The sequence below is a fragment of the Ursus americanus genome, chromosome 13 (genome assembly GCF_024610735.1).
Source record: "Ursus americanus isolate L20-20 chromosome 13, mUrsAme1.1.p, whole genome shotgun sequence".
NCBI lineage: Eukaryota > Metazoa > Chordata > Mammalia > Carnivora > Ursidae > Ursus > Ursus americanus.
In genome coordinates, this window is record NC_142139.1 from 64,688,180 (window position 1) to 64,713,612 (window position 25,433).

The 25,433-nt window shown below is 37.8% G+C and overlaps 1 protein-coding gene across 3 annotated transcripts in view; it reads right to left on the reverse strand.

Annotated features, from left to right (window-relative positions):
• The window catches only part of ELP3 (elongator acetyltransferase complex subunit 3), a 121,139-nt gene that overhangs the window by 14,282 nt on the left and 81,424 nt on the right, over nt 1-25,433 (reverse strand). For all 3 annotated transcript variants that reach the window (XM_045774118.2, XM_045774117.2, XM_045774116.2), the window contains 4 exons: nt 15,701-15,791; nt 13,288-13,353; nt 11,441-11,668; nt 10,182-10,263 (listed from right to left, as the gene is read on the reverse strand). In XM_045774118.2, the coding sequence (XP_045630074.2) occupies nt 10,182-10,263; nt 11,441-11,668; nt 13,288-13,353; nt 15,701-15,791 (467 nt within the window). The remainder of the gene's footprint in view (nt 1-10,181; nt 10,264-11,440; nt 11,669-13,287; nt 13,354-15,700; nt 15,792-25,433) is intronic.

Genomic DNA, 25,433 nt, shown 5'->3' on the forward strand with positions numbered 1-25,433 from the left:
TTAACAATTATAAACATATTTACACCTAACAACAGAGCCCCAAAACACATGAAGCAAAAATGGACAGAACTAAAGGGAGAAATAAATAGGCCTACATTAAGAAATTGAGACTTCAATACACATTTTCAATAATTTCCTGAAAAATAAGACAGAAGATCAATAAGGAAATAGAAGACTTGAAAAACCCTTTAAACCAATTAGACCTACAAGACATATACATAACACATCACTCAACAACAGCAGAATATATACTTTCCACAATGGACATGGAGCGTTCTCCAACTTAGATCATATATCAGGTCATAAAACAAATCTTTTTTTTTTTTAAAGATTTTTTATTTATTCATTTGACAGAGAGAGAGACAGCCAGCGAGAGAGGGAACACAAGCAGGGGGAGTGGGAGAGGAAGAAGCAGGCTCCCAGCGGAGGAGCCTGACGTGGGGCTTGGGATCACGCCCTGAGCCGAAGGCAGATGCTTAACGACTGAGCCACCCAGGTGCCCCATAAAACAAATCTTAATAAATTTAAAGACTGAAATCTTACAAAGTATGAAAAAAGTATAAAGAAAAAAAGACTGAAATCACTAAAATCAGAGATGAAAGAGGAGACATTACTGACTTTACAGAAATAAAAAGAATTATAAGAATACTGTGAACAACAATATGGATGTGTGTGTACACCAACATATTGGATAACCTAGTTAAAATGGACAAATTCCTAGAAACACAAACTACAAAGACTAACTCAAGAAGAAATAGAAGGTCTATATAGTCCTATAACAAGTCAGGGGATTGAAACAGTAATCAAAAACTCCAAACAAAGAAAAACCCAGGACTAGATGGGTTTACTGGTGATTTCTATTAAATGTTTACAGAATTAACACAATCCTCAAACACTTCCAAAAAACTGAAAAGGAGAGACACTTCCTAACTCAGCCTATGAGCCTAGCAATACCTTGATAATGAAGCCAGACAAACACAGTACAAAGAAAACTACAGATCCCTAACCTTTATGAATGTATATGGAAGAAAATACTTGCAAACCACAGATCTTAAAACAGTATCCAGAAAATATGAAGAATTCCTAAAATTCAACAGAAAGACAACCCAATTAAATAATGAGCAAAGGATGTGAATAGATGTTTTTCTGAAGAAGATACACAAATGACAAATAAGCACAAAAAAGATGTTCAACATCACTGGTCATTAAGGAAATCAAACCACAATAAAATATCACTCCACACCTACTAGGATGGTTATTTAAAAAAAAAAAAGGAAAATAACAACTGTTGGCAAGGATGTGGAAAAATCAGAACTCTAATGGAAAGTAAAATGAATGATGAAGCCATTGTAGAAAAGTTTGGAAATTCCTAAAAAAGTTAGAAAGAATTACTGTTTGATCCAGCAACTCTACTTCTGAGTATTTACACAAAGGAACTGAAAGCAGGGACTCGAGTAGATATTTGTACATCAATGTCACAGTACCATTATTCACAATAGCCAAAAGACGGAAACAACCCAAACGTATATGAATATACGTACACACACACACACAGACACACACACCATACACACATGGAATATTATTCAGTCTTAATAAAGGAAGCAAAATCCTTTAATGTATATAGTATGGATCAACCTTGAAGACATTATGCTAAGTGAAATAAACCAGAGACAAAAGGCCACATACTGTATGATTCTACTTTACAGAGACAAAAAGTAGATTAGAGGTTATTAGGGGCTGGGGAGATGGGAGAATTGGGAGTATCAATGAGTACAGAGTTTCTGTTTGGGGTGATGAAAATGTTTGGAAATAGGGGTGATGGTTGTACAACATTATGACTGTAACTAAAACCAGTGAACTGTATATTTAAAAATGGTTATAATGGTAATTTTTTGGTCATAAATAATTTACTACCTCCTCAAATTAAAAAAAAAGGCTTTAAGGTTCATTAACTATTTTCAGGTGTTTGTGGGGGAAAGGGATGTAGATAAGAGTAAGATATCTCTAAAGAGAAACCATGTACCCTCAGCCTAAAGATACTCTTCTATATTCCATAACCTAGAAGAAAGATATAAATGGCCAATATCATAGATCTAAAGGATCAGATAGTATTTAGACAGACTTGTAAAGGGAAATAAAGAAATGTCCTCATGGAAGAGAGATGGCAGACAAAAGGTCAGATGCAGGGGCTACTTGTGGGGGCCTGCCAAAGCCTGCTTAGGACAGTGTTAGGTATAATTGTGCTGCCATGACTGGCTCTATGAAAATCTGATATTGGGTTTGGGACAAGAACCCTTGACTGACTGTATGCCTGTTAATCTCAAGTTACTGAAAACGTATTTAACTTAGGAGGCAAAAATAGCTGTCACCAGATCATCTCTTTAAAAGTGGATGTATTTCCTCTCCCTTTAAATTCGGGTTGGCCCAATGACGCTGGTAATCAACAGTATGGGGCCTAAGTCACATTGTGGTAGGCAGTCTCTAAGATGACTCCCAAAGGTCACTATCTGCTGGTATTCAGTCTTGCATAATCCCTTCCCTTTCAAGGTGGGCTGGACTTGACTCTCTTCTAAGACTAGGTATAAGGACTGTGGCTTCCATCTCAAGGGGCTGTCTCTGTGATCACTCTACTGGGGGAAGCAAGCTGACATGTGATGAGCAGCCCTATAGAGAGGCCTATGTGGCATGGTGAGGAACTGTGGCCCTACAACCAACAGCCTGTGAGGAACTGAAGCCTGCCAAAACCACACGGTAAACCTGGCTGTGGATCTTTCAACCCCAGTTAAGTCCTGAAATGATTACATCCCCAGCTGACACCTTACCTGCAGCTTTATGAGATACTATGAGCCAAAGAGGTACCCAGCTAAGTCACTTCTAGATTTCTGGCCTACAGAAACTATGCAATAACTGCTTGTTGCTTTCAGCCACTAAGTTTTGTGGTTATTTATTACACAGAAACAGATAATGAATATAAGATGTGCCGGGACTTCTAAGCCCAAATCTTTGTTCCCTTCCTCTTAGAGCCCAGCCTTTCACGCTATGAGATGTGCAAGTCATCTGGAAAAGAACCAAGGTGCTCATGTTGACAGTATGAACTGAGCACCTGCTACTGGCTAGAACTGAGACTCCAGACAAGCCAACCTAGTCAGCTGACAGCCATTTAAGCCCCCCCCAGCTAAGGCTCTAGACATCATGAAACAGAAATGAGCCATCCCTTCTATGCCCTGCTGAATTTCTGACCCACAGAATCACTAAGAAAATAAAATAGTTGTTCTATTAAGCCACCAAATCTTGGTGTGGTGTGTTACACAACAAGAAATAACCAAAACAATCACTAATTAGCAGGATTTGCAATAAGAGGTAACAGAGCACACAGGGTCTAGATCTGGGGCTTCTGGACTGGTATACCAAACATCAGTGATTCATTCATAAATAGTGGACAAACTGGACAACTGGATGCTCAGAGGATGGGGGGAGGGGATAAAGAAACATATCCCACCACCACTATCTAAAACCCTAAATCTACCAGTTAATGTCTTGGAAATGTGAGCTATTAGTCAGAGACAACAGTTTAAGCCAGGCTGACCAAAGAATAAAAAATTCCCTGTGTTATGCTCTGTTGGAGTTAGAAATACTTAAACTAAAAGACTCCATAAAAGCAGCATCTTAGTTGCTAAGGAAAGCAGCATCAATGTTTTCCAGCATTAGTGATCTGCTCACCCGAAGGGGAAGAATCTGCCAAATCCTTGCCTCTAATCTAAAAGAGGAAAGTTTTATCAAATTGAATAGATTATAGCAATGTCAAATATTCACAGAAAAGAACAGAACTAATCATATGAAAGTTACATTGATAAAGAGTTAACATTGCAACAAACTAAAAACAGACTTTGTGACAGACAGCAGATGATGAGTAGTCTAGACTAGACCACTTTGGAGAAGGTTTCCTGCCTCAGAAAAAAGTCTGTGAAGTGTCTAACTTTACAATAAAGGCAGTCAAGCTTCCAGACCTCACGGGAATATTATTAGGAGCCACGTGACATAACACTATTCCTCTTCCCAAGCAGAAGCGCACAGTCGTAACTCCCAATATCCAAAAACTAAGAGGAACAAGAATGGGGAGAAAAAGCAACAAATGTGCATCGACATTAGCAAGGCTGTCCTCTGGGATGCTCATGTGCCTATTTCTGAGACACAAGGCGACTCGCTAGCAAGGACCTGGGAAGAGCAACAGCACTTGCCAGATGCTGTCCCTCAAGGGCCAACAAGCTACTACCTACCCGGATCACTAGCTCCGGCCTAAGAAACCTCACCATAAATCCAGCTGCTGGAGAGATCCAAACAGTGGAAACTCACTAGTGGCTTATTCAGGAACACTTGAAAAACATGCCTTAATTAATATAGTCATGAGATACCAAGGGAGGGATGAGTATAATGCACTCGATATGCAAAGTACTACAATCTGGTACCTGATTCACCTACAAATGAGTAAATGTCAAGTCAGGGAATAGAGTCCTGAGAGGAGCTGGGCAACAATGTCTCCACAGTCCAGTGGCAATACAGACACCAATTAGCAAACACTTAGCTAATTTCTTATCTAGCATCATCAATGCTAGTCTGATTAATAATGATGCTAAAATTAAGAAAATCCTGGTAGCAAAGCAGTATTTTATGTTGTATCTATTGTCTTCAAAAAGAAAGATATTAGCCACCACCATGATAAAATCCTGTGGGAACATGAACCAAAAAAAGAAGGATGTATAACTGTTAGAATACTGAAGTGTGAGAAACAGAGGAATATACAGAACCCTAACAATGTGCATTTAATTAGGGAGTAATTTATTAAAAGAGAAATTATGTAAAGGGATGAGACAGAAACAAGAGCGCACCATCTCTTCCCTTCCTTTCTGAGAAGCGCTATGCACACGCGCATGTGCAGCACAGACCCGTCTGCCTTTCTTTGGCAGGCTTCCTGTGTCCATCAGCACACAGATAAGCCAAAATGAGGAAAAGCTTTCCTAGGCATTTTGGTAAGGATTATGAGTCCATTACCAGACAGATCTAGTTACAAATGCACACTTCTTTCCACCTAGATTATCATGCAAAGAATAAAACTACCCTCACCTTAAATTAAGGGAGAAGGGGTTGCAGCCTGGAATACAGGTGAGGTTTCTGGGGTCCAATAAGTAAATCTAAGCCATCTGTAGTTTAATGAAACCAAACGACTGTTATTTTCTGCCCACATATCACTAAACACTGGCTCTGGGGTACCAGACCATTCATTTTGGTCCTGGGAAACCATATTGGGTTATATAAGGTACAGGCATGTTGATGTTTTTTTCACTGGTTGGAACTATAGATGTAGCCTTAGGATCATATTCTGAGCATCATGATTTAGAATGATCTCATCTCCACAGGGACTTGTTTACTCACTCTATGTTTAAGGCTTAAGGTTTACTTACCCTGTATATTTACCTTCTTCCCTTCCCTCTTCTGTGCCTGTTTAATGGGTTTAAACAAAATGGCTAACAGTCTCTGACTTCAGTGATTTCTGTCATCAACCATTCGGACATTTTCCTCATTTCTCACCACCACTGTGTGATCTATCAGCCTTGTACAATTCTTGGCCAATGGCCATATTAATTTTCTACTTGAAAGAACATAAATAGAATACCGCTTATGACGAAGGTACTAGGGGGAGCTTGGGGAATAGCTGTTCGTCTTGATGCATAGCAATTAGCTTGGCAAACAGAAACGGTAACATGATTGGATCTGATACCTAGCCAAAATTGCCAGAAGAAAAAAAATCATTCTGTCAGGGGTATTAAGTGGCTTTTTAAATAGTAGCTATCAACAGTTATATTTGCCCTTTTGGAAGTGGTACGGGCAGTGTAACATCAGAGATCTCCGGTTTCCATGGTGATTATTAGTGATGGCATTTCAAATGTTGTAGTTAGGTTCTATGGTATGATCACCTGCACTTTACACCATACGACAGGGAAAGAAAAAACTGCTTCATCTTAACGTATTAGAAAGAACGTTCATCATCCACATAAACATCACTGCTTTTAAGTTGATATGATTTGTTAATCTTAAGCAGATGTATGTTGATAGAAGCTACATGAGTAAGTTGGGGAGAGACACTAAAGCACTTGGATGTAATGGGGACTAATTAATTGCTTGGATATTTAGCAGTAATTAACTGCCTACACATTATTTTGTAAACTGGTTGCTCTTATCCTATCGATTTACCCATTTTTGTATGTAGAAAAAGATTACTTTCTTATTCTGAGGCAATTAATCATGAGTTGAGATGTAAGTAGAGAGAAAAATTTATCTTCCTCTGCAGTTAAGGATAATTTGTGGGGTGAAGACTGAGTTAGCCGTGCAGTCCAATAGCAACATTCCTCAACGACAGGGCAGCATCTTGTACTCCCTGGCCTCTCAGCACTGGGTCCTTGAACTCAGATCTTCAACACGCTTGGTGATTTTGATGTTGATGAAGCCAAACATTTCACTTTTGCTTTAATTTTCACATTTAGAGTTGATGGTTAACTTTAAAACACAGTCTACTAAGACAAATATACATACTTAAAAAAATAGGATGAATAATCTTAAAAGTCTAAGAAAGTGCTTCATTTGACTCCAATAAACAAGAAAATTTTCAATTTTCTCATGTAAGCTATAAAGTTAATCTTTTTAAAAAAGGATCAATCAGCTGTAAAATATTCAGTATATACCCTCTAGAAATAAAATCTATTGAGGTAACAGAGATAAAAACCAATTTATTTTTAATAGGGAAAAATAGAACACATGGAGTCTTTCTGACTAGTGTTTCAAATCACATCTACTGTGCAGTTAATCATACTGTCTAGAGGCAGAATCAAAGATTATAAATCCAAGTAACAAAAAATCTGCTGGCAAGTTGAGGGGAAGTCATAATGAATCCGAATGTAATTAAAAAAACCCTCTACATAAGTGCATTACTCTTACAGTCACAGTAACCAGAATGATAAATGACCTGTCTCTCCCTTGCTCAAGCTACTAGTTATGCCAGGACAGAATATCTAGGCCACCACTGTGTACAAAAACCTACAGACCAGAACAAGGATGGATTTACAAATCAAGGACAAGGTCAGAAAAAACACAGGACGCTTAGGTCACAAAGTATCACCAAATTGTGACTGAAGTCAATATGCATCCACAAATCATGGATAGGATAACCTACCTATGGGAAACTGTATAATCTTTATCATCAAATACCCAATGCACAAGGAGACAGAACTCAATAACTAATGAAGTTGAAGGGCTTCCTAACATGGTTTTAGAAAAGAATCTACTTAAGATGTAATCAGTAAAACATAATTGGTTACTTTGAGCCCTAAAAGAGTTCGTGAAGACACTGAGGGGCAGAGTTTTAGACTCTAGAACTGTGACAGATAACCTACCTCAGTTGTTTTTAGTAAGGAAAGAAAGGTCCATGGAGATCAAGTGAAATTATCCAAGATCACAAGGAGTGCTACTGTCAACACAGGAATGGAATCCAAACCCTCTCCCCGCCACGTGTCTCCTCCTATACAGCCCGTCTAATGATGCACTGTGAGTAAGCACAGTGCACAAACACCCCTGAGATCGCAGAGTTTTTCATTCCAAGGATCCATTTATGGAGAACAACTGTTTGACTTTTTAAAAAAACGAATTAAAATACACACACACACACATACACACACACACACAACCACACCCACTATACTCAAAGTAAAAAATGAACAAACATGGAAGGACAAAAGCAACATAAAAGACGTGATAATAATACATTAAATCTGCACAACTCAAAGTTCTGCATAATGGACATCTCAGGTGTCTGATTCAGAAACTTAACTGGAATAGTAATATATTTCTAAATTAGAGAAATAAAATGCATCATACAGAGAGCAAATGTTCTTGGCTTTTTCATTTGAAAGGTGATCAGATGTTGAGTCAAAGAGAAAGTCAAGGCCCTATGTGATTTCCTCAATAGAAAGCAATGGTCCAGCTTATAGACTAGAGTAACAGGAAGTAATGCTTCCTTCCTCCTACAGAACTCACTTTGGTTCAAAAAGACAATCCAGGACTGCTTCTACAGAAACTGGCCAAAAGAAACCCCCTATACAGAAATCTAGTGGTCCTATTGTAGTGCTGATAAGGAGAAAGGTTCTTCCCTATTTTCAGTAAGTCTCTTACTATTTTAAAAATTCTACAGGCAGATGATCTGAAATTGAGCTATTATTTAGATTATGATAAAAAGCCATAAAGAGAACAGATGCGGATTTCCACTTAGAAAGACACCCTGCTCATAAAAAACAGTAACTGAGGCTCTTATGGGCAACTGAATAGAACCTCAGGCAAGTCAGGGGCCCTCTGTGCATGTAACACTTCTAAAAAGAGATAGATATTATGAAGGCTAATTAAATAATGTGGAGAAGTGATAGAATACCAATGTTCTTCAGTTTTAAAATTGATGATGTTCCCACAGACACCAGAAAACCATGTGATTGCACAGCAGACTGTGGGAGCACAGGCACTGCCAGGGCCACAGAGACTATCCTGACCTTAATGATTTGGAAGAGAATATGAAAACCTTGCTACTCAAAGTGTGGTCTGAAGAAACAACAGGTGTAAGTATCACTGAGAGCTGGTTAGAAATATGACGCTCAAGCCCCATCCCAGACTGAATGAGTCGGAATCTACATTCTTTTTTTTTTAAATAATATTTTTTTATTATATTATGTTAGTCCCATACAGTACAACCCTAGTTTTTGATGTAAAGTTCCATGATTCATTACTTGAGTATAACACCCAGTGCACCATGCAATACGTGCCCTCCTTAATACCCATCACCAGCCTACATTCTAACAAGATCTCCAGGTGAAGCATGGGCACATTTAAGACTTGAGAAGTACTGTGCTGAAAACACTGGCAGTGCTCTAGGCAAAAGGGACCACTGAAATTTCAGGTGCTCTCAACCCTCCACAGTTGTGTGTAGAAGGAGTCCTGAGTCAGGCTGGCCCTTCCTGGTACCAGGAAAGGTTGACTTCTGAACAACCACAGGTTAAACAGTTGAGAGGTAAACATTTTTTTATTACAAATATCAGTATCAATCAGGTGAGCCTCATTTAGTTCCCTCTTCTTTAGTGAAATTAAAGATAACAGAGGAAAATATATAAAAAGCTAGCCATGTTAAGAAATGTTTTACTAATCTGTCTGGATTATACCAAAAACCACAGCCAGACTAAATGATTAAGTGAGCCTGGGTCATTACATTTTCATAATTATAATTGTTAATATCTAGGCAAGGGTATCGATTTATTGATTAGCAACAACTTATTGATTTAAAAAAATATATTTCAACTTTCGTTTTCAGAAAGATTATTTAAAAGATTTAAAAGAAAATAATCTGCCTTTAAGAGAGAATGTTTTCTAATGGGAAAACAAATGCTGGAGGAAAAACAACCAATGTTCTGATCATAGCTTTCTCCCATGTTAGCTTCTGATTGGGAAGAGCAGTTTTTGTAAGGATATAGTACTAAAGTGTAGGAGTGAAAGGGTATATATGTTATTTTTGCTCCATTCATACTAGAATTTCCTTTTTGTGCCCACTTCCCCAATTACCTGATGTCCTAGACAAAGTATGGGGAAACTTCCAAACAGGGGAAAGCTGTTTCCCAGAAGCAAAGTCACTGAGGACAATATTTAAGGAGCAAAGAACTCTACCTTTAAACATCTCATACTGGCACCTGAGTTCCATTTTCAGTTTCTGAACAACAATATTGATAATGGCCATATTGGTTTACTTTTTCTTGGACCCTTACCACCAAATTTCATTTTCTCAGACAGAGTGGGCACAAAGTGTAAGAGAAGAAATGACCATAACTAGTGGGCTAGACAGAGGACTGGTGTGACAGACAGCAAGGAAGACAGGATCCAGATTACTGGTCTTGCCACTCAGAAATGGATGCTTCTGAGATTATGCCACCAAACTGCTTGCAGGAATTCTGTGTTTGACCATAGGTCTTTCACTATTATACTCTGCCCAATTGTGAATAATCATAAATAGGGGCAAGAGAGGCCTGAGATCGTTTTAATTGTGATACCAAGTTAAAAATGCGACTGAATCATCAACTCTGTCTTCCTCTAGTTACCTGATATAACAGCTATTTTCCCAGATCCGTGTTCTTCTCTAGCTATTCTTTCTGCCTCCTCCATCAGCAGCATGCCAAATCCCTGGAAAGAGCAAAAGAGAGGTTAGGGAATTAAGAAGGAAGTCATTAAGAAGGGTCTGCAAAACAAAAAGGCTAATATTCAGTAGTTGCTAAAATCTGCTAAAATAAGAGTGACAAAAAAAAATTATGGGGATAAGAAAAACCATTCAATTATACCAAAAATACACTATAGCAGACTAGTAAAAAAGGCAATAATTTTGCAATAAAAGCCATCAAAAGGTATTCTGTGGATGATGCAATCTCATCACAGGAAGGGGGCAATTCCCTCTCAACTTCCGTCTCTTTTTAAATAAGCTCTAGGCAATCTCCAGGTGATGAAGTCTGGGGCATCTAATCTTGTCTTAATACTATTAGTCACCCCTCCAATTTCTAAAAGGTTTTTGAAACCAGGCAATATTCTTAAATCACCAAGTTTGGGGTTTATGCTATATCCACCATTAGTGGTTTTAAGCCATTTTCTGGAAATCTGAAAAAGTGAGTTATTTGTTTATTTAGGTTGTTTGTAGGGAGTGGAATAGCATTTCACTATCTATCAGATACAGCTTGCATCTATGAAGAGCTTTATATTTCACAAGTGCTTTTACATTATCATTGGCTTTGATTTCATAATACATAGTTGAATCATAAGAAATCGCTGGTATTAGACCATTTCTCACTTCCAAAAATAGCAATTTTATTTGGTTCAATCTAATACTATATTCTACTTGACTGAGTCTCAAATTTCTCTCTCAATCCTTTTCCTCTCACACCCAAAAGGGTACAACTTGGAGAGAAAACAACCCTGAACATAAAATTTTAGTTCCTCGGTTTTTGTACTTGTCTTACTTGTCCTACTTCCTCTTTCACGGTCTCTTCCTCTGTACCGCCCAACCCATTCTTTTTCACTTTTCCACCTTTGGGCAATTTTTTTCTCCTTCCTTCATTCCTTCCTTATTAATCTATTTTTGAGAGAGAGAGTGCATGCACTTGTGAGAGTAAGTGGGGGGGAGGGGCAGAGGGAGAGCGAGAATCTCAAGCAGGCTCCAAGATCAGCAAAGAGCCCAATGCAGGGCTCATTCTCACGACCCTGAGATCATGACCTGAGCCGAAATCAAGTCAGATGCTTAACTGACTGTGCCACCCAGGCATCCCTGGGCAATTTCTTAATTACAGTCAAATAGAAATGGAATACAGGATACCTGATGCTGAAATTTAGTAGGATCTCGACTGCTCACAGGGACTACACTTCCATACACATGCAGCTCTCGAACTATGGAAACACCTCCAACCAGTTCAAAACGGAAGGTTTCCTCTGAACACTTTCGTAATCGCAGGAGGCCAATCAATATGTCTTGATCTGGGTCTTCATAAGATAAGAATGTTTCCCAGCCACCATTTGCAACATAATCTCTCCTTACCAATTCAACCTGTTTAAGAAAAATTAAAAAAAATTTTAAATTAGAGAAAAACATATTTTTTTAATTAGAGAACAAAATTCATTGTTTTAAGTGTTTACTTATGTAGGCTAATATACCCAATTAAGGATAAAGAATGAATAATCATAAATTATGTTTCTTTTTACTTGTCTACTCTCACATATCAATGATTAAATAAGAGTTCATGCCTTGTTCATGGAATATTATAAAAGGAAAACATATTTGAACTTCATTAACCTTGAGTTTCTTGCTGCGATCAGACTTAGTAAATGCTTCTCTGTACTTCAATCTTTGATCCTCCATGAAGAGTCTCTAAGGTAAAATTATACATTATATCACATCTCTAGCTCCTGGGAGCACCACTGAGCCCCAGAACAGTCAGGTGGCTCAACAGTTTCATGTCTAGCCTTTATCTCTTCCACTAAAACCTGCTTTTGGGGGAAAAATGTGTTATTGGTCACTTGTTTCTTGATGGGACTTTAAGAAAGTATGGTATTCCTTTAAAGGGATGAGCCCTTTAAAATATTATGCCTAGTTAGTTATAAGATTTAAACACCAAAGAAAATTCAAGCACTGGAAAGTAGCTTTTGGGGGAAGCCCTTTTGGGAGCAATCTACATAGGCTTTTGACTCTTCAACTCATTGTTCAAGTGGCCCTTGAACTTTGCATCTACATAAGCAATATGTAACAATATGCATAGAGAAACCTACATATGTGGACATGGTCACACCCAGACACATTCCAAAAATGGGTGGATTGTACCCTTAGTGAGGTGAACAATTCAGACTAATGCTTATGTTTCTTCTCAAACTTAATGTTTGCTAAGTAACTTAACTGCAAAGGAATTTGGAAAAAAGATGAACTGTGTTTGGGTCTACTTTTTCCTCACAAGGTCCCAAATGTTAAAAATATCAATGCAGGTATCATCTGGTCTTTCTCAAATGGGGTTCCACAAGAGAGTTAACTCCCACAGGAAATGTGGCACACAGCTAGGCATTATAGGTATATAGGAGAGGAGTTAACTCATTACAGACATGAATGCTTTGGGCATTAAGCTTAAGTTTTGTGGAACCCTGTGGATAAGGGCCCATCCACTCATTTGATTACCACCAATGGGGTAGAATTTAATAGCTGTACACACAGAAATAAACATCACATCCAGCTCTACGTGAAGGTAGCCACTAGCTGCATGTGGCTATTTATATTTGAATTAATTAAACGTAAGTAAAATTAAAAACTCAGTTCCTTAGCTGCACTGGCCACTTTTCAAGTGCTTACGAGTCACATATCACATGTGGCTGGTGGCTGACACCATATTGGATGGCGCAGATTATAGAACATTTCTAACCCTGCAGAAACTTCTGGTGGATTGTGATGATCCAGAATGAAGCTCAGACTTGGTTTTCCTAGCCTGGTTCTTCTACGATTCACCCACCCTCATACTTGCCTTTCCTGTCTTGACATCCATATCTGATCCTCAAATTAGTCTTTGCTTAGTTTACTTATTATTAACTTCTAAGGATCAGTCCTGTTGGTTAGAAAGCGTGGGTCCAGGCTTGCCAAAGATTTATGAACAGGACCCAATCTCTCTATAAAATGAAGAAACTAACCTGGTAGGGCCGTACTTTGTGATGAATTTCTTGGATTCCAACCTCTCTGGTTCTTACATCTCGACACTGCCAAAAAAAAAAAGAGAGAAAAAAAAAAAAAAAGGTGGATGAGAGGGGCAAATACAAAACTGTGGTAACTAATTCAATTTTTATTCACACCTTTCCATCAAACCCTGGGCTGGAAATTCAGTTTGGACATAATTTACAATGAGAGAAAAAGAACTAAATTTAAAAATAAAACCATCTTTAATAAATCTAAGGACGGGGGAAGGAAACAAAGTATAAAGTTAGTACAGTAACGTTTTAAAAACAAGCTTAGAATTCTGAGATCAATATATAATACTCAAAGTAAATAACATATGTCCTAAAATCTGAAAATAGGTTTACCCAGGGGACATAACTATACCTGAAAGTACAATCCAAAACTATGTATATAGAAGAATAAAAAGCAAATTCGTAATTTTTTAAAACCTTCACCATTTTATGGCAGTTAATATTTTTAGCATCACCATGTTCGTATCATTTTACAAAGGTCAAAAAGAGGGATGCTGAAAGACTGGTGTGGGTTTTTTTTTTTGTTTTTTGTTTTCTTTTCAGAGAAGGGCATTGTGGAAGAAAGGATGGGAGGAAGGAAGGGAGGAAAAAAGGAAGAAAAAAGTCTTAGCCATAGTCGCGAGAGTATCACTAGGAGGCACGGAGCTGCCTGCAGATGATACGCACGCAGTGCCTGGTCTCTACACGGCCAAGCTCATGTGACGCGACTCTCACTTCTAGTCCACAACCCAGTGTGCATATTACACAGCTTGACATTTATAATTACAAAATTCTTAAAGTATTCTGTTATATGGTATATTTTCCCCTACAGAACAAATTTTAAAATTATTGTCCGGATTCTAACATTTTCTACCAGTGAGAAAAGATCATGCTAGGAAATGTGATGATGTCATGCAAGCTATATTACCAAAATAGCATATTTATGAAGTAGTTATATACGTATAGAACTCCATGAGAAAAATAAGAGCTCATTATTCAGTTCTATAAAAACAAAGCTATTTCCATGTCCCAGGAACCAGCCGAAGATGATAATGCTTTGCTGATGTAGCGAACAAGAGTCACAAGTCTCTGTAATTACAAATCTATTACATTTAGATGTTGTCTTTAAGCTACAGCAATTCTATATAGTAGTTTGCATGTGAACACACCATAGTTACGTGCCTTTGGAGAGGGGCTATGAGAGAATACCTTTTTTGGGGGGGGGGCAAGGGCAGAGGGAGAGGGTGAAAGAGAATCCCAAGCAGTCTCCATGCCCAGCGCACAAGCCTGGCATAGGGCCTGATCCCAAAACCTTGAGATCACAGGCCAAGCCAAAATCAAGAATCAGAAGCCTAACCTACCGTGCCACCCAGGCACCTGGAGAATGCTTTTTAAAAAGCAGAGATAGGTGTGTGCTTATTTTCTGGCAAAGACATTGCCTGTGTGAAGCAGATGTCTTTGGGCTATCACTGAATTTCAGTCTTCCCAGTTTAAGAGAGGCTATCAAGGTTTAAAAGGGACACTGGGTTAAAGATGACAGCTAGACGATGAGATTATCAGGATAACCAGGCCAGGTCAGTCACTTTGGTTATGGTATTCTCAGAGAAGAGAGGGGTTGGAAGACAAGGACGGCTGGAAACTGGGAAGCAGAATAGGCATAGTCTTGTTTGGTGCTACTAATTGCTATAATACATTGGACAAACAATTCCAAGGCAGAGCCCAGGAATCAATGCTCAGGCCTTGACCCCACTCCCGGCTTTTTCTCTTTAGCAGCAATAAGGAAGGGTTTCTAGGGCACTGTGAATTTATGTCATAACCCTAGTGTGATTTAAGAGTCACCTGCAGAGACTGTTGCAGATTCCTGGGCCAGAAGAAAGATGTTTAGTAAATATCTGTGAAAGAAGTAAGTACCTGAACAGACATGGGGGTGGAGTGGGGCACGTGACATTGGAATATGTGGGCAACAGCATTGTTTGGTAATCATTTTATACATGTAATCCTTGTTTCTTCAAATGTATGCTCGTATCGTCTATCACCGCTAGTCAAGAATCAAATACCCAGTACTTCAAAAGAAAGAAAAAAAGAAGTACTTCAAAATTAAAAAAGAGAGCTGAGCACACATAGCTGGCATCTGAGTAGGTAAAAAAGCAACTCTTAAATCAGCAAGCCTACATTCTTTTAGAAGAAAGCAAAGGGGTGCAAGGGGTAAGATGCAGCCTTTGCAACCACTAGTTTCCAGTTCATGTTGCGGAGTAACAATGCGTTCAGTATGTGAAACTTTTTGACCAAACTTGTGTCTGTAAGTATGTGTCAAAGTTAGTATCAAAATGTTTTGTGCTTCAGATGACTTTGATCTCAACAGTTAGGATCAGACTCTTACCTGTATTCCAAGGTCTTTCATTCTTGCAAATGCCAGCTCTCTCAAATTACCATGCTCTACTCCTGAACTGACTAAGGGCATTGGAATATCTCTGCAAAAGAAAGACATTAGCTGTTGTAAAATATAAATCATTCTCTACAGTAGTAAGGCAGGGATATTACAAAAAGGAAACAAAAACCTACAAAGCAGATCAGAAAAGCAGAATATTGTAAACAGGAAGCAAGGTTCAGGGCTTCTCTGGCCCTGTTTTCCCATCCATGAAATCATGATTTTCACCTACCACTCAGGGTTTTTGTGAGAAACACCCGATGAAAATCACTTCATAAGATTACAAAGTGTAAAACAAATGTCTGAACCATCAGTAATGATTTTTGGCTGAAGACATGTATTTGCACTAAGAGAAACAAGAAATACAACTGTCTTTTTAAATAAAATCCAATTTGTTTAAAGAGGAGAAATAACAATTATTATTAATGCACTGCTTTATTAATAGCTTATAAACACTTGCCCATACAGTTGCTGAATGATAAGTAACCAGGAAGCTCAAAAGCCTGGCTCAACCAACAACTGGACTCAAAGAATACTCCCCCGCCCCTCCCCATTTCCTAGAAATCTAAATTAGAAGTGACTCTGCATTAGAAGATTAACAGCTTGCCTAAAGTTAAGAGGAGATAAATTTTATTCCCTGGCATTAATACAGCATGAAGTGCCAGGCATCTAGGAGATTTCAATCAAAAGGTGAAGTTATAAGCTCTATTTTAGTAGCTCCCAAAACCCTCTTCTAGACAAAAATCTGAAGATAAAAGTTAAAAAAAATCTGAAGAATATGCCTAGCACATCTGTTTCCTATTCAAAGACAAGTCTCCAATTTGTTTTGTCTAATATCTGGTTCATTAGAAGAAAGATTTGAAGAACATACCAAATATCTTTTCTTCTCATTTGCTCTTGAATCAACTTGAGTCATGTTAAGTATATACAATTAGCTAATTCACCCATTTGATTCTAATAAGATTTCTCACTCTCTCAAAAGTATCAAAAGCCCATCAATTAGCATTAAAAGCTATATACAGTGAATCTATTAGGCTCTGGAAGCCAGTAGAGTTTCCATTAGACATTACATAAAGCAACGATAAGTCAAAATTCTTTAAGAAAATGACACACCAGGGAGTTCAGAATGAGAGTGATATTAAAGAATATATTTTAGAGTGATTAGTTAATATATATGGTTTACTTACAGTTTTTGGTGAAAAAAAAAAGTTTCTATCTTTGGAGCTATAATTTCTTTAAATCAAATACATTTTAAATTAGATGCAGGGGTGCCTGGGTGGTATAGTTGGTTAAGTGTCCGGCTCTTGGTATCAGCTTAGGTCATGATCTCAGGGTTGTGAGATCGAGCCCTGCATGGGGCTCTGAGCTCAGCGAGCAGTCTGCTTATGACTCTCTCTCCCTCTCCCGCCTGTCACACACACTCTCTCTCTCAAACAAATAATCTTAAAAAAAATTAATTAGTAATCAGAGGCAACTAAATGAAGGTTAGTGAAGTAAAAAAAAAAATGATTTCAGCAAGGAATGCACAAATATACTGTCCTAAATATTAAAGTTCAAGTCTTCTAAATGCCCTTTTATACCCTGAAACATTTTTTAAGGTTTTATTTATTTTAGAGAGAGAGAGAGCGCATGCAAGTGCACAAGTGGGGGGAGGGGCAGGGGGAGAGGGAGACCCCACTCAGTGCAGAGCCTGATGTGGGGCTTTGGGGCTCAATCTCGGGACCCTGAAATAATGACCTGATCTGAAGTCAGATGCTTAACCAACTGAGACACGCAGGCACCCCATTTACCCTGAGACATTTTATAAATAACTCACAAATACATGTACTTTCATGACTTAAAGGTAAAATTTAAAATCCTGCGATATATAACATTAATCTGATAAAATCAGTGGCAATCACTGTTAGTACCCATCATAGGACAGATACATTTGATTCTAGTTATTCACTGCACTTAAATTCTATAAAGTGCCATGGGCACTGTAGTCGCAATTATTCAAACACCGCTCTTACAGAAAATGCAGGGTTAGGTTTCTGTGAGCCTTAGTCACATTTTCTTCAACTGATCAATACATAGAACCCTGTTTTATGTTTATTTCGTGTAAAGATACTTTACTTAACATATATCTGATTCATTAACATAATACTTGTGGCTAGCAGCAGTATAATTCATGCCTTAATGAAGCTCATCTAATATTTATTTTCTTCAGAAGGCTCATTACAGCTTTTTTTTTTTTTAAGATTTTATTTATTTATTTGACAGAGAGAGAGAGACAGCCAGCGAGAGAGGGAACACAAGCAGGGGGAGTGGGAAAGGAAGAAGCAGGCTCCCAGCAGAGGAGCCCGATGTGGGGCTCGATCCCAGGACTCCGGGATCCCGCCCTGAGCCAAAGGCAGATGCTTAACGACTGAGCCACCCAGGCTCCCCTCATTACTGCTTTCTTGTGCTTAGGAATGCCAGACAGCACTTCAGCACTATTGGGGCCATTTTAAACAGCAAAATCAACACAAAGCACAAAAATGTGAAAAATGGGTTATTCAGAAGATTGCAAAAAAGGACACCTGTTTACAGTATGAGAGCTCAAACAAGTACACAGTATCAGAACAATATCTTGTTCCTCATCAACCCTCCAGCTACTAGTCTAACATACACCGATGACACCTGTTCCACCGTCCCTATTATGACCGTCAAACTGGTGATTATCTATCATCCCTTCTGCATTTATTAGTTGGGCTTGTACTACAATGAAGAACTTTCTCTTCTCCACTTATTTATTCACTTATGAACTCATGGATTCCTTTTTTATTCAAAGAATTGTAATCTGATGCTAATGTTATTTATTTTGTTGCTTAAATTAGATTTGGCCAGTGGGTATGTATTCAGGCTGGTTTCTGGGTCCTTTTGACATGTCCTCATTCTCTGAATATTTCCTTACTTTCTGGAACAAGACGTTCCAGGTTTATTTTGTATGTTTGCTGCCCCAGCCATTTTTCCAAGCAGCCCTGATTACTTTTACTGGGGAATGGTATTTAGAAATCAAGATCTGGGCATTCGCTGTGCTCATCACTACTGAGGTGTCATTGCCTCCAGATTCTCTCAGTGTAAACAACCAAGAAATTTATGTATATACATACACATTTGTATGTGCATATAGGCGTTCATACATGCACACACGTAAACATACATCTATAACTATTTCTACATGTAAATTTTAAAAATCTGTGAGTTCATGCTGATAATTACAATTCTAATCCAGTGTTCAATTTTCTACCTTTCAATGTTTATAAATCCCTTCAGACAGTAAGAAATCTGGCTCTCTTATCTTTAGTATATTTACTTATTTGCTAAATCAAACAGTTTTTTGCTCAATGTAACCAATCTCCTAACTATTCAAGCTGCCACCACTGCACTCTCTTACCCTTACTCTCCATTTCTTCAGATGACAGACATGCTGTGGTCAATGCCTCCGTAGGCGATGGGAAGGAGAGATGGGAAGGGAAAGGAAGATGGGCTCTCTACAAATATTTTAAATAATGAACCAGTACTTTTTTTTTAAAGATTTTATTTTTATTTATTTGACAGAGAGAGACAGCCAGTGAGAGAGGGAACACAAGCAGAGGGAGTGGGAGAGGAAGAAGCAGGCTCCTAGCAGAGGAGCCTGATGTGGGGCTTGATCCCAGAACACTGGGATCACGCCCTGAACTGAAGGCAGACGCTTAACGACTGTGCCACCCAGGTGCCCCATGAACCAGTACTTTTAAAAGACACTAAAATTTTCAAAGGAAGTAAACTCTCTAAGGCATTGGTTTTATCATATAGTGTTGTTAAGTAAAATTATATGACAGAAATAATTACCAACAGGGCTGGCTAATAATTTGTGGGGCCTAGTACTATGACAACAGCCTCTTGTTAAGAAGTTGTTAATAATTTTAAGATGGTGAAAGCAAAGCATTAAGCCAAGTTCAAGGCCCTATGAGACTGCACAGGTCACACGTCCCAGAAGCTGGCTCTGGTTACTGTGAAGCACAAGTCAGAGAGGACCTGATAATAAAGGGCTTTATAATGATGCTGACAATTCATAAATATCCTTAAATTTATGTCTATCACTACAAAAATGCAACATGTGTATTTTTAAAGATTTTATTTATTCGTTTAAGAGAGAGAGTGTGCACGCACAAGTGAGCACAGCTGGGGGGGGGGAGGAGCAGAGGGAGAGGCAGACTCCCTGCTGAGCAGGAAGCCCTGACGATGTGGGGCAACCGAGATCATGACCTGAGTGGAAGGCAGACGCTTAACTGACTGAGCCACCCAGGTACCCTGCAACATGGTTTTAATAGTCTTTGGCAGTGACATGCTTGGAGTATACCAGATGTGAGTTCTTCCTCATTAAGGAATAGAAATGTGGCAAGCTCCACTTTCAGTGATAAGGTCTTTTTCAATGAAAACAAAGGGAAAGAATTCTATATATCCTGAGGTTCTTCTATGTGCAAAGTAATGTATTAAGCAATCTGGAATATATAAAGATAAACAGATACTGTTATAGTGTTTTAGGAGTTCAAAGCCCAGGTGAGATTACTGACCATCTGAACTCTATCTAGGTAGGAGTTAAAATTATTTTTAGGTTTCTCAATTTGTTTCAATCTAGTTTCACTTTCTTGACTTGAAAAGAGATTACACTCAAGAATATTTATTCACTTTTCTATTTCGATAGGTAACATTTTAAGCTTAGAGGCACTAATATTTGCAATTTGCTCATCAAAAACCTTTCAAAGTGATGTCTAGAGCTTTTTTGGTCTGAAGGTTCTCGAGCTTCAGAAGCATGTTTTGGTTGCAAATTGGTATTCCTATTCTAATGCTTCACAGTGATTTAAATACCACATCAGGGGAGACAGCTGTCAAAAAGCCTGCGGGCAGCAGCACTTTAATGTGGCTCCATCATGTGTCTGGGCAGAATTTTACATTTAATCATTCACTGCATCCTTCAGGGCCACAATACAGAATCATCTATTAGAATAGTGCTTCATAAAAATATCCAGTAAGATGTTACTGACTCAAGTGTCATAAAATTAAAAGTGTAAATTATAAATTAGTCAAGAAAAGAAAAGGTGGGGAAAATATCCAATTTATCAAGTATCTATTAGTAAAATATAGTACTAAAAAAAAAAGCCAAGTATAAAACTTTGTGTTTTCTCTTGAAATACCTTCTCTCCTACCTTCCTTCCTCTCTCCCCTTCTAACACCCATCTGAAAAACAATTCCTAAAATCTTCTCCCTGTATGTTTAGATTCTGCAGTCAACACTAAGTTTATTACCTGTAGTTGGCTGAAGTTGTCACTAGGTGACCCTACATAGAAATAGCCAGATACCCTAAAGGCACAGAACACAGAGACACATACGATTTGCCTTTACTATGGTTTAAACTAAAAATAAACTATAATTATTAAATTACCTACATTCAACACTCTGGGAGGAGACTTTTCTCCCTTGCCAATGGTTTCTTTAATCAGTTTTCTAAAAGTTTCAAACTGAAGCTAGAAGGAACATTGCAGAGTCAAAGCCATATGATTCTCTTTGCCCAAATCAGGTTTCTCAGTTACTTAACACTGTCTAAAGATCCAGCCTTTTCTTGTACACCTCTGTATATAACACTTGAGCTACCCACTAAAGCTTTCTTTAGCACCACTATTTCAAAATTTTACCATCCAGCTATCAATACAAATTTCCTTCTAGAGGTCCAGATACCAAATTTGAGCTATAACCAAATATAAACATGAGTAAATGGAATATAAGGTTCTTAAGCTGAGACATGAAGCTGTTTACCAGAATACAGCTATCGGTCTGTTATTAAGTGTTAAGTGTACTATGTGAACATGGCTTTTTGTCTCGCTAGTCTTCATAACTGTCCAGAAGAATGAAGATAATTCAAAAGGCCTCTGAAAGGTAAAACTGAGATTTTCTCTGAGTCATCTTAATAAAAAGCACCATCTCCTTTATGATCCAAATTCCATGACTGGCAACTGATATATAAACAGACAACTGATTTGAGAAGAAGCACAAATAATAATCAGTTACATGAAAAGAATGTTAATCTTCATTAATAACTACAGAAATGCAAATTAAAACCCCCAAGGTAAATAAAAAATACAAGCATCTGATTATATAGAAATTGTGATAAAAATCAATAACTACTTATAACTCTAAATTGATAGCTTATCCTAATCCGTTTGGAAAACTGTATCAATATACATAGCAAAAACCAAAAAATTCATTTATACTCCCCTTGTTTCAGAAAGTATATTCATCATCATCTTACTTGGTTCCTTTACCATGAGTGATCCTTCTCCTAGATTATACTAACAGATGACTTCATCGAAATTGAAAATGGATTTTTCTATGTACATGGATTTTAGCTGTAGTGGAGGTCAGGATGATGATTAAAAAAAAAAAAAGGAAGAAAGTTGGAAGCAACCTTAATGTCCAACACCAGGGAACAGTTTACTAAATGAGACAAATTAAAATGCTAGTCTACGGTGCTGCCATTAAAATTATAACTATGAAGATTATTCTAATTCTTTAATGAGAAGTGGAACACAAAAATGCAAACAAAATATTTGCCAGTGTATAAAATGTATTGCTATGTAAAGATGCATCCCAATCATACAAGGACATTTTTGGAAAAATAACATAAGCCTGTTATTAATATAAATTTTGGAAGTGCTTTTAAAGTAGCTTTAAAAAGATGTCATTTTGTTCATGTAAATACAGTGCTTTATGGCTGGAACTTAAGTAGAAGTTCTGGATAGTTAGTAATATTCTACAAACTCTGTTGGAAAAAAAGTATAAAATCACATGCTCCAAAAGAAATGTATTGGGATCAACGAACAGTGGCTAGAATTTCAGTGATTACTGATAACAAAAAACAAGGCAATATAAAATAAATTTGAATAATTTTGCATGCAGTATACACAAAGAAAGTAAACAAATAAAAATGGGTAAAAAGCAAGCAGCAAAACAGAAATCTGAATGAACTCTTACGCAGGTAGCCATAATAATAGTTCAGTAATATTCAGTGCAAAAAATAAGGTAATGTATTTGAAAGAATTCTGTCCAAGCTTATTGGGAAACAAATGCTTTAAATTACTGCATGGTAAGCTACATAAAACAAAAAATTCTCATGGAAACTTGTTTAGCAATATCATAGCTTAGAAACACAAAAAATATAAAAATAAAATAGAAAGTATCATAAAGATTTTAATCTTTATTCTAAAAAAACCTAGAAAATAATCACATTCAAAATTAAGTAAATTATCAGTTCCCAAAGCATGAAAATCTGACATCACAGGTAGACTCTGGATGACTCTCTCCACCAAAGGCATTTGCTGTGTTAGGAACTGAGTCATCATGATCTTGAAATAAATTCTGAGTGAGCCTGAGGACATTACTAATTCCATGTTTTAAAAGAGATTGTACCTCTTGTTTTACAGCATTCTGTTAAGTTTTAATTCACCCACACATTTGTAAGGTAATAAAAGAGTGTCACTTCAAAATCTTAAGCCTACACCCACCTGTACCATTTGTCCTGCATAAATCTTTCAAGTGATGTATTGATAGAGAAATAGAACTGACAGTTTGGCTTCTTGGAATTAGAGCTGGGGGACACTTCTATTGCTGGATTCTCCAGAGAGAGCTGCAATGGGGTCATGATAGAAGAGCTGAGAACAGGGTTTCCTTCATCAGCCTCATGTTGGTTATCCATAATATTAGGCCCTTCTCATCATACAACCTTTGGTTGTATTAACTGACATGTTCTTAATTCTTCTGGTCATGACAATTTTCCTTCAGAGATTATTTTGCTGCTCTTGTTTTCTCAAAGTCTTTATTTTCTTGGTTGGTGGTAGGCCAGGATAATGTCCCATGGTGATATTCCATAGTCTATAAAATTAAGCTTTTAATGTTATAGCAATGTTTCTGTTGCTTTTGACTCACTGGTTACAGCAGTAAGAAATTTAAATCTGAAAGTGAAGGGGGAGAATGCAAATTCTTCATCTGACTGTGTGAGCTATGCCTTGTTACTTATGGTAAGAAAACTATGGTGTCTATCACCGGCCTGGGGTATTAAGGAGGGCACGTATTGCATGGTGCACTGGGTGTTATACGCAAGTAATGAATCATGGAACTTTACATCAAAAACTAGGGATGTACTGTATGGTGACTAACATAATAAAAAATTATTAAAAAAAAAACTATGGTGTCTATGGCTGTGAATTTTCTGTCTATTCTGTGATATTTGCTGCCATTCTCTGCTGCTGGGAAGTATTATCTTCTGCACTCTCTGGTTGCCCTGTAGTGTAAGTGCCTGACATTAAGCTTTCTGTAGTGTAAGTGCTTGACATTAAGTTTTTGATTGCTGAGGCATCCATTTCAAAAGACATCCATCCTGAGTAAACATATTGCCAGCTGTGTGACACAGCTACTAGCAAAACAATCAGATAAGGATTTAGACTGGCCCTTCCCCTGATAAGTTCCCTCTTTCAGAAAGCCCAGGGAAGCCTAGACAACTGACCCTCTGAGTGTCCCCATTTCTTCCTTATGACACCCTAATTCCCATTCTTATTCTTTCAATTAACCAATAATGAGTGAACCCACAAAACCCTAGACACTTCACCCTTGGATCCCAATAAAGGCAGAGGCCCAGGTTCGTGCTTTTCCCCCATTCCCCCTCAAACTCACTGTGTACCTATTTGGGTTTGCTGGGTACCCTCCAGGACATTTGAGTAACAATTTTGTTTCTCAAAGTCCCCTGATGGTTTTTGCTGATGTGTGTCCTGCAGTTATAATAAGCAGCATAAGATCAAGTCCAGCAACACTGACCCCATGTGGTAAATATGTGTTGGGGCTCACTATGAGTAATAAGGGCCAGGTGACTACCTGAGGTACTCGGAGCCGATAAGATCACTATCATTAAGTTGAGGTGAACACAACAGATTTGTCGTCCTACTCCGCTCCTGGGAAGTAGTATGTATCCTCACTTGTATCTAGTTGCTGAAGTCAAACGCAAATAACCTTTTTCTTTTGTCTTTGTTAATACTACTTATTGCATCTTTGCTTTCTATTGTATTAATTTACATTTTTTGAAACAATCTCAAAGTTACAGAAAAAGTCCCAAGTGCAGTACAAATAACTATTTTCCTAAATTGTTTGATGGTAAATTGGGAACAAGATGTTTCAACACTCTCAGAATACTTCAAGTATTTCCTACAACAGGTATATTCTCTTACACAACCATAATACAGCCATCAAAATCAGGAAATTAACACCGGTACTTTACTACTGTCTAATTCTGGACCCCACTGCAGGCTTACCAGTGTCTAAATAATGTCCTTTATAGCAAAAGGGTCCAATCAGAACCTTGTGTCGTATTTAGGTGTCATGACTTTTTAGTCTCCTTCAAAATGAAACTCCTTCCTTAATTCTTTTAATTTTGAAGATTTCACACTATTTTTTAGAATATCCCTCAATTTGGGACTGTCTGCTGTTTCCTCATAATTAAATTCAGATTATGAAATTTTGGCTGAGTAACACAGAAGTGATACCGTCATACCATCACGTGACACATAACTGACTTGTACTTTTACGGGTGAAATCCACTTTGATCAGCTGCCAGGCTTCTCCACAGTCAAGTTAC